We start from the raw sequence: 10,750 nt of genomic DNA, 5'->3' as shown, positions 1-10,750 counted from the left end.
AAGTTTGTTCACCCCACCCCAAAAATTATACAGGTATTTTTCATGTCCATATGCCATTTTTGAGAACACCTGATGATCACAGAGCAAGCACAAGCCCTTTTCCTAGGTGGTAATTTTGAGAGAAAAAAAAATTGTGTTCTTAATAGCTTGATGCAATAGTTTTCACCCTGGCAGTTTTTGAGATTTCTACTTGCCTTGAACCGAAGTGTAAACTGCTATACGTGGCTAGCTCTGCTTCCTAGCTTACTATTGGTATTTCACTGGCTACATGCCGTGCAGTGGCTATATGAGGTGAATATGCCTCACGTCATTTTCTAGAACAACACAAGCCGGAAAGACCAAATTCAAAAATATATTCATATATTTAATTATTACACAATAATAGCTCAAAAAGACACACGATAGCCTTAAGTTAAAGAAAATTTGCCAGGGCCAATTTACGAAACTGTCCCCTGCCACCCATAAGGGTTCGTTATAAAGACACTTAAGAGTATCCGTCAGTGAATAAAGGGATGGTGTGTGTGTGTGTGTGTGTGTGTGTAACTTATCGTTACAGGTTAGACCCCCACCCACCCCTTGATTCATTGTCGGATACTCCTAAGTTTCTTCATAAATAACCCCTGTGCTGCCACCTAACATGATTTCTAGCAGCGGAGTGCAACGTAGGGAGCAGACGAATCCGGGAACCAGGCTGTAGGCTGCACAGTAAGTAACTCGGCAAGATGAATCTAGGAGACGAATTCCCCAATTTTACTGCAGAAACAAGCAAAGGCAAGATAACTTTCCACGACTGGATTGGAGAGTCGTAAGTATTCACTTAAAATGCAGCTCGTTTTTCGATTGCCATTCATTTCTTATACATTTTTTTCCTGTTCATGTTTACTGTGCCTGGCCAGATCACATTGCCGGTACTAGGAGACACTAGGCCTCTATCGTTGTGTTCACGCGCCACGTGCAGTATTCACGTAGCCTACGCTAACGTATCCTTGACTGACAAGGGAGGCCGGCGTTCTAATATTATTACTAAGTCTCTTCTAGGATCTTCTTTGCTTCCATAATTAGTAATCTGCCGTAAGAGGACACAATAATCCACTGTGTCAGTAATCCTACAATGTAAACCTTCAACCTTAATATACCTTACCCAGTCATGCGGGTAGATAGAATCACTGGAACGAACTTTGAAGTCCTGCACATGTGCAATAATTTTTGTACTCCGTATTAATTTTTGTTTTCTATATTAGACTGTATACTCATTGATCGAAATAGTTTTTATAAGGAAATAAAATTGGTGAACTGTTTAATATATGGAAGATATACTGGATGTTTGTATTCAATATTAGATTTAAGAAATAAAGGTTGTGCAGTCAATTTTATTAAAAGAAAGAAGAAAAAACACATTAAAATATGGAGGTTATATTTATATTTATCAAACTTTATAGAAATGTTTCTTCTGCTTGTGAGCAAACCTTTGCACCAAGATGGGTAATAAATCATAGAGGCAGTGAACCAGACATGCTTGGTGCACTCTTGCACCCAAATAGGAAGCTGTGAACCAGAACCACAGGCTTTGGGTGCATCTGCACCCAAACCATAGAAACATTGAGCATCAGTGACTATGGTGCACCAACAATAGTAAACTTTGAACCCAGATTAGGTTCTTCTTTTTCTGCTATCCCCCCCCCCCTTATGAATGAATAAAGAATAAATGAGAACATATTGAACACCAATAGCTTGCATGACTCAGTACTAACCATATTAACCCTGCATATAAGAAATAACAAGATACACACGAGTATTTTTGTTTTTATTGCTAGTTAGTTGCTTGACACATTGCATTCTCATTCACTTGCATGCTTCAGCTCTGTACATCTGTATTTAAAAGTACTTTCAGTTAGAAAAGTATTTGTAATTCCTTGCTGCTTCCTGTTAGTCATAACGTATGTGAACAAGCTTATGAACAAATCTGTGTTCTACTAACAGATTCAGCTTATGCTAGCAACACATTTAGATTATAATATATTGCATTTCATAATGTTAGTTGTGCTATAATTTCACAAACATTTCATGTAAATCGCTTGATTTGCATCTTTTCTGCCATTAAATAATGTTACCTTCATTTGATGCCTCTGCTCATTAATTGTACCCTTGGAATAAAATCGTTCCCTTAGAATACAATAGTATATCCTCAAGTGAACCAAAAGCTGATAACAAGATGAACCCTTTCTGAATCCGTTGCCTGTCCATGAGGGGTGATGGGACACATTGTACATATGCATTGGTAAAAAAAGATTATACTGCAGAGCAACATCAATAACATATAGAAAATGCTGCTTATTGAAAATGACATTAAGAAACTTAATTTAGCATTCCTGAATCTTTTCGTAAATTTATCACAATTTGGCTTGGGAAAGATTCTGTCCTTAAAGCTAGAGAATCAGAAATGATAAAACAGGCTTGTTTACATGTAATCAGGGAATATTATATGTAGCTTATGACATATTAAAAAAATTAATTGTCAGTGTGGTTGTGCAGAAGACACAAGTCCTTGAATGTACTGTTTAGAGAACTTTAAAATGGTCATGCAACCTTCCTAACTCATTGCTATAGAAGTCTAAATAATATTACTCAATGGTCTTAAAATAAGTAGTAGAAAAAAGTTGACTGCTCCTGTGGCCTAAGTGGTTAGAGCATATGGCTCAGATGCAGGAGGTTGCAGGTTAAAACCCTAACAGAGTCATACCAAAGACTTTTACAAATGGTACCAGCAACTGCCTCACTTGGCATTAAGCATTAAGAAATTAGTGTTATGACTGGGTGGGACATGATGTTGCATGTCTGTGGCACACACACAGAAATGAGTGAGAACCAACAAGCTTTGTAAAATTTGACAAATAATTTATTTCTCTAGAATATAAAGTGAAAATCTAAATATAGGAATTAACAATATTGTGAATTAAATCCCAAATAAACCAAGAATTACAATTTCATGTCTGTTTCCAAGAATGTTTTAAAGAGCACTTTGTATTTCCAGTGAGTAAATAATTTGAATAAATTCCATACCAAATGAATTCCTGGTCACGACAATAATACAGTTGATTCTGCTAAGCTCTTAAAGTGTGAATAACTAATTTTCAGATGAACAAGATCTAGTTTTTAAACTTTGACTGAAAAAGAGACCCCTGACGAGGGTCAAAAAGACATTGTTCTAAGAAGTTATAGTTATAACTAGAATGTCCATAACCAAAATCACAATACAGCATGTGATGATCATCCCGTTGTCTAGACATAAAAAAATACAATGTACATTAGTTGGCTTAAGATAATGATCCTCACTCAGATCTGGGACAGAGGTCAGCTACTAGATATGATGTTACTTACCACAATATATAATGGAGAAAAAATTCCCAAACTAAACAAACTAGCTAACATGCAATGCAAATTAAATATACATAACAATAATCATGAACAAAAAACATCGAGTTACAGGTTTTATTTTCAATTTATTATCATTCTTACCATGGTCTAAAAAATTACAAAAATGAAAGTTGAAATAACTTCAGTACATGTATCATAATTCTCTTAAAGGATGATTGAAAATGTACTGTTTAAATTAGGTTGCTTATTAAAATGCATTAAAAAATCACAATACTTTGATACAAATATGACAAAAATCTTGAGGATGCCGATTTAATTATGAAATATATCCCAAAGGCTTGTGTTGTAAATGTGCACAAATTATAATAAAAATGAACCACCTCCAGACATAAGATACAACTGTTCCACATAAAACTTTACAGTTCCATACAGTTCTAAACAGTGTTATTGATGCAGTTATCCACTGTAATTCATATTGCTGTCACGTACTGAGTATTATGGCAGAAAGATGATTTTTGTCGTGTTAGAATAATTGTTAAGAAATTTTATCAGGACTTGATGACTGGAAAAAAAGAACTAGTGAATGTAGTTTTTTCATCTTTGCTTCTATTAATATCTGATAATTTTAGGATTTAAAGAAAAAATAGGGTAGCGTCAAAACTGGGAGGGGCAATATCATCAGGGACCAAATGTATTACTCATAATTCTAACCATCTCATTATTGTTCATTCAGCTTTGCATCATGAATGATATCAACGGATGCAGTTCAGTGAATTTTAACATGGTCATATTTAAGTGTATCTAAAGTTATAAAAATCATTTTTGCACATGAATGATTTTACGTACCATTTGTATTGACAGAGATCAACAGTAATTAGTACATGCCAAAGTTTTTTATTCACTTGAACAAATGCCATAGATATTGATCATTCTTGCTAAATGTGTGTGATAATATAAATATCTTATAAAGCTTATATATCAAAACCTGACTGCCTAATTAAGAAATGAGTGTGATTTCTTGCATAATGTGAACGATGAGCAATAGTGTGCGATTTCTTTGCATAATGTGAACGATGAACAATAGAGTGTGGTATCTGTACTGTACACAACATACTTTTCTCTGTTTGAATAAGATATCGGATCAAAGGGAAAACAATTAAGAGTGTGTAGTCAATTAGCAAATAAATTAAGCAACATGAAGATGAATTATCCTGATTTTTAGCATTCATTTATCATTCTTCAGTTTCCCCTGGTTGCCTTTTCCCCAAATGATTTAAATACAGGTCTGTCGTTGAGTGTTGGGTGATTTCTGTTGGCAAGAAGCAACACTAATCCACAGCTCCATGGTTAGCATGCAAGACATGCAACCAAAAGGGTGCGGGTTCAGATCTTACCATTTGACTATCCTTGGTCAGCTACTCTGTTTCCTTAGGCAGGGCACTTTACTCCAATTACCTTGGTACTAAATAGCCTACTTGTGTTGCTGTGCTGTATAACACCAAACAGAACACAAATCCACACATCAACTAATCATTATTTGGCTAAGTAATCACCTGACAGCCCCTTGTGGAGGACCCTTAAAGAAACAAGACTAGAAAATGTCGATTTTTCATTAACACACCAACTGTGGTATCAATCAGTGGTATAACTACAGTGATACCAAGTACAGCCATGCAGTGAGGCCGGGCCATCTTGGGGGCCAGCCCAACCAGGAAAAAAAAAAGTTAAAGTGACAATAGGTGGGTGGATGTGGTGATACAAAAAGTTTGCTCTGGGGCATGTGGTGTGATAATTTATATTTTGTCTTTGACTTGACACATTGAATGATCTTGTAGTGCACTTTTCCCATTGGTTATTGGATGAAATCGCTATAGAGCATGTGATAATTATTTCTACAAATGTTAGATAAAGGAATATGACAAGTATTAGAGAATCTGACCAGTTACAGTTTGCTGTTGCATGCTGTTTGTAGGGAAATGACTAAACAAAAATCACAAGTGGAAAGTTGGCATGTACACAGGTTTAGGGGCTGATTTATTGGGCTATAAAACACAGTCAAGAAAAGGAAAGTGTTTGATTATTGTTTATAGCTCCAGATTATATATGTATGTCCACATGTGTGACACTTTCCTTTAGTAGGACAGAGTTACAAAATGCTGTATGATGTATGACACAAGTACTGGCTGCCCAGGGACAACCATGGATTTTCATAATTTTTCAACCCCTCCTCACTATAAGGTCCTTTATTATAACACCATTCCTGTTATAATGCAGGTAGAATCATGGACCACACTTCATTATGTAGTAGTGAAATTACATTGTACTTCATTGTAAGGTGGTTTCGTTTTAAGGCGTTGTATTCTGTGGCTCCTATCGTGAAGAAGTATTGTCTGTAAACTAGACTGTGTTTAGTAACCACACTTTCTTCCTTTCTTAAAACCACTCCAGTAAGTCTGAGATATCCCCATTTCTGCTTGAAATATGCTTGTGTATCAGCCTGTCTGAGATGATGTCATGTGTTAGCTAGCCTGTTATCTTGAAAGCTATCAGTTGGTGTTTGCCATTATGAACCCGAGTCAACATTTTGAACACTAGTGATGACCTGTCAGAAATAAGACCCCATAGAATTTACAAATTTAAAAATAAATATAATAATAATAATAATAATACATTTAATAATAATAATCATAATAACTTTATTTGAGAAAAGGCAGCTCAGTTACAGGAATTAATCTACCTTGAGGCCTTCTCTTAGGTACGGTATACACTGCACAATGTGAAAACAGTTTGGCTTGACACTGATGAAGTCCATTATTCAGGAAATCAAAGTTTAATTTCCAGAACATATGCACTAGGGTCAGTAGCACATAGACATCTATAAAATATCATACTGTAGTGAAAGATTCATTAGTGAAAAACTTAAAAGATATACAAGCAGAGAAAAGCTGGAGGTATTGATATTACTGAAATGTTTAGAGTCATAGACTATCTTAAGATTTACATTTTAGAGTCTTAGACTGTCTTAAAATTTCATTCATTTAAGACATTGCTCATAGCCTGCTTTATGTCTCTGGGAATGTTGTTCCATACCAGTAGACCAGTATATTAAATAATTCCTTTTAGCTTTGGGATAATGTAATTTTTTAATTTTTGCTTCTAACAGACCTTAAGTTTGGAATATTACCAGTCTCTTTGGTGAAAGATAATACTTAGATAGACAGTAATGGCTTTTCTAGACACTCTATGCATACATTTGGCCTTTCTGTGAAATATTCATTCATGTATTGGTAAAGTGTTGTAAAATGTATAATTCATTGCATCCAGAAATATATCTATAAATCCAGAATGAAGGAAATTGTGATGGTGCAATGCAGACAGCAAAGTGAAGGCATTAAAACTGTCCAAGCACAATGGATGTTCCTTTTTTAAAACTACTTATCCATTAGGTGCTATTTATTATCTTTGTTTGGCGATTTTGAAATTGGAGGACTGGGGATGCAGTGCAGGGTCAAATTCTAGAACACATTAATTTGTAAAAAGACTTGTTGAAAATTGACCAAAATTCATGAAAATCGTGCATTATATGTTCAAGGCTTACCATTATTTCTTAGTGCATCCTTTATTCAGATAATTTTTTTCTAATGTGGGTGTAGGGAAGGTCTCACCCTCACCCCCAATTTTCTGTTACAGAATAGACCTTGGTGCAATGTCATTTCTCAAGTTTTTATTGCACATATTCCATTAAGATTTCTTTCGTTTCTGTATTTTCTGCTGAATCAAAAACAAGTGTCATTTAATATTATGTTAATCATGTATTGAAAAAATTTGTTTTTAAAATTACAAATAGATGGGCCATCCTGTTCTCCCATCCGGCAGATTACACACCAGTTTGTACCACAGAGTTGGCTCGTGTGTCATCTCTGCTTCCAGAATTTGAGAAGAGGAATGTCAAGGTCATTGCTTTGTCCTGCAACGATGTGGAAAGTCACATAGGGTGGTCTAAGGTATATGTAATGTTTAATCTTCATCCAATCACCATGTGGAGGAATCCATAACTTTGGCTAATAGACTGCTACCCAGGCCCCACTGTACCATCTTCAGTAGGCTTGGGTAACCAGTCATGACATTGATTGCGAGCTGTTAATCCTGTCTCTCACAATATACATCTGTAATTAGAATAATAAAAGAAAATGACCAATTAGTGACTTCAGAGTTATTCAGATAAATACTCTGCTTAAGCCAAAGCAAATTATATTGCACTGATAATTAGTCATTGGATAGAATAGGATTTAAATAATGGTGATAATTTGTCAATAAATAGAATAGGATTTAAATAATGGTGATAATTTGTCAATGGATATATACATGTGTAATAGGATTTAAATAATAGTGATAGTTTGTCAATGGATAGAATAGGATTTAAATAATGGTGATAATTTGTAAATGGATAGAATAGGATTTAAATAATGGTGATAATTTGTCAATAAATAGAATAGGATTTAAATAATGGTGATAATTTGTCAATAGATAGAATAGGATTTAAATAATGGTGATAATTTGTCAATGGATATATACATGTGTGATAGGAATTAAATAATAGTGATAATTTGTCAGTGGATAGAATAGGATTTAAATAATAGTGGTCCATTTTCCAATGTTACTGCTGGACATGGCCATGATTGTGTCTGTTTAATAATCTGCAAGTGCGACATGCTGAATGGAATACTGTATTCTCATTGGTTGCCTGAAAATGATGTGCTATGCTTACTGATAACCTCTATTTTACTTGACCAATGGGAGGGAAGTATTCTATTCAGCAGATTAAGCAGATTAACTTGCATGTAAAGCAGGCAAAATCACATCCATGTCAAAGGGGTACAGTTTATATTGTACATATACTTTTTGTATCAGGGGGTCGGCAACCTACAGCATGCATGCCACAAGGTGGCACATCAGGAGCTTTTGTGTGGCATGCAAAGGTCAGCCAAAAATCTTGATTTTCAGTGTTACTCTCTTGCTGGTGGCAGGCACATGCTTGTTCATTTTGTAATTAATCTGGAAAAAAGTGGCACACTATGTAAAATAGGTTGCCAACCCCTGTTTTAAACCATGTCTAGAGGTACAGTTTATATAGTACATATACCTTTTATATATGCTTGATCACACGAAATTTAAAGTTATTGAACTGTTGATATTATGGTGTTTGCATAGGTTTACTATGGCAACTAAATTAGTACTCTGGGGGTCCTCAACAACTCCCAAGTTCTGTTCTGTTGGGGCATGTCTCCAGATCAGTCAATCAAGTGGAATTTGTTCAAGCACAACAAAAGGTCACTTCTCAACCAAAAGGGTGATTCTACTCACTTATTTGCTGGCTAGTTTGAGCTCTTTGTTGTTGCTGTTAATTCTGATTTTATTGCAGCTTCAGTAAAGAAGTTATTTCAGAGGACTGACAAGGTCATTATTACTTGTAAATGTCATATGAATAATGTCCAGTTGCATTTCAAAACAATACAGTTGTAGAACTCCTTCAATGCCCAGGTGATGTATCAGGAAGTTTCACTTCCGTTATTTTCACAAGGTAACTAGAAGAACAAGTCCCAGTGCTACAGATATGAATTTCTTATAAAGAAGAGGTAACAAGGGGCACTTTAAAAAAGGGGCACTTTTACTGAATTGCACATTTTGTAAGAAAGAAGATTTTCTTTTGTGATAAAGAGTTTACATCAATAATGAATTAAATAATTTAATCTTTTTAGAAGTACATGTTTAAACAGATAGAGGCACATTCACAAGTTTAACATAAATTAAATAAACAGAAAAATTACTATAAGAAATAGAAAACAGATTTAAGAAGGTATTTAGGATCTGGAGATTTGGTTCGCTTTTGGAGGGCAGAATGGGTGAAGTGGGTGGTGGCATCATTACTAGGACGATGCTGAGGACAGAGGGGATGTCACTGAAGGCAAAGTGGGGTAATGCCCACTCATTTATGTTTAGCTGGGTCACTGCAAATCTTCCTCAATGGTATGATTAGTTTTAATGAACTCTGTTATCATCCAGCACTGTCCTGCTCTGCAATTTCTTTTTTTAATGCACAGGTTGAGAGCAAGAAGTTTCTAGTTAATTGCTTGCTTCATAAAAATGGTAACTTGCCATGATGAGTTTTGATGTATAATTAAAAACAATCAGTCTGGCCCTTGCACAAGTAGCTATATAAATCTGACCTGGAGGATTTAAGATTTACACAGACAGTGCTGTTATGTACCGTATATGGAACACAATCATCGATGATTTTGAATGAACACAAAACCTTTCTTATGCAGGATGTGCAAGATTATGCTGGGCAGAAAGGGGACTTGCCATACCCCATTATTGCTGACCCTAAAAGGGATCTGGCTGTTAAATTTGGGATGCTGGACCCAGAAGAGAAAGATAAAGAAGGGCTAGCCCTCACCTGCAGAGCAGTAAGCATTCATAACTTTGTTATATTAATTACATATTATGTTATGGCTGGCTTTTTTATCCATCTGCATGCTAGGCTGGGGACAAGACACAGAAGAGATAGGCCATTTAGGTCTTTCTCAGATGGAGAGTGGAAAGATCTGGGGGCTTTGTCTGTTGGCCTATCTGTTAACAGTTTTGTCTGTCATGATGTCCTAACTGTGATGCTAGACCTAGTAGAGAAGGATAAATAAGCACCAGTCTGAAGCCCAAGTCCAGTGGTTTTTTTTACATGGGCCAGCAAAATTTATTAGTTCACATGCCTACCAGGCAAATAAATATTTAAAGAAATGCAAATAAAAAATGCAGATTGAAACAAAAAATATCGTCTGAAATCTTTGATTCTTTCATCATATTTGAACTGTCAGGTATCAAAGAAGAATAATCCAGTTACTATATTCTGCCTCTTTGGAATAATTTGGTGTCCTTAGTAGCAAATGGAGAGATGTGTAAAATAAGGACTGGATTGTTCAGATTAAATAATTGTTTTTTGGCATGAAAAATATTTATAAATGGCAATCGATCATATCCAGGTTAACTGTTTACAGTTCATTTCCCATTAATATTCAGTATTAGCTGGATATTTCTACTGCAAAGACTAATTAGTACCGTCCATATTACACATATCCAGTTAGCTGCATATTTTTACTGCAAAGACTAATTAGTACCATCCATATTACACATATCCAATTAGCTGGATATTTGTACTGTAAAGGCTAATTAGTACCATCCATATTACACATATCCAATTAGCTGCATATTTGTACTGCAAAGACTAATTAGTACCATCCATATTACACATATCCAATTAGCTGGATATTTGTACTGCAAAGACTAATTAGTACCATCCGTATTACACATATCCAATTAG

General features: G+C 35.2%; 1 protein-coding gene across 1 annotated transcript in view; it reads left to right on the top strand.

Moving 5' to 3' along the window:
• The first annotated feature begins 595 nt into the window (after positions 1-595).
• LOC149780243 (peroxiredoxin-6-like) overlaps positions 596-10,750 on the top strand; it is a 35,970-nt gene continuing 25,815 nt past the window's right edge. The window contains exons 1-3 of the mRNA XM_089937018.1: positions 596-805; positions 7,223-7,379; positions 9,702-9,842. Coding sequence (XP_089793144.1) covers positions 723-805; positions 7,223-7,379; positions 9,702-9,842 — 381 coding nt within the window. The 5' untranslated portion in view covers positions 596-722. The remainder of the gene's footprint in view (positions 806-7,222; positions 7,380-9,701; positions 9,843-10,750) is intronic.

The sequence above is a fragment of the Sinohyriopsis cumingii genome, chromosome 16 (assembly GCF_028554795.1).
Source record: "Sinohyriopsis cumingii isolate HCF-2022 chromosome 16, ASM2855479v2, whole genome shotgun sequence".
Taxonomy (NCBI): domain Eukaryota; kingdom Metazoa; phylum Mollusca; class Bivalvia; order Unionida; family Unionidae; genus Sinohyriopsis; species Sinohyriopsis cumingii.
The sequence above is the reverse complement of the archived record's forward strand: the minus strand, read 5'-3'. Positions and strand labels throughout refer to the sequence as shown.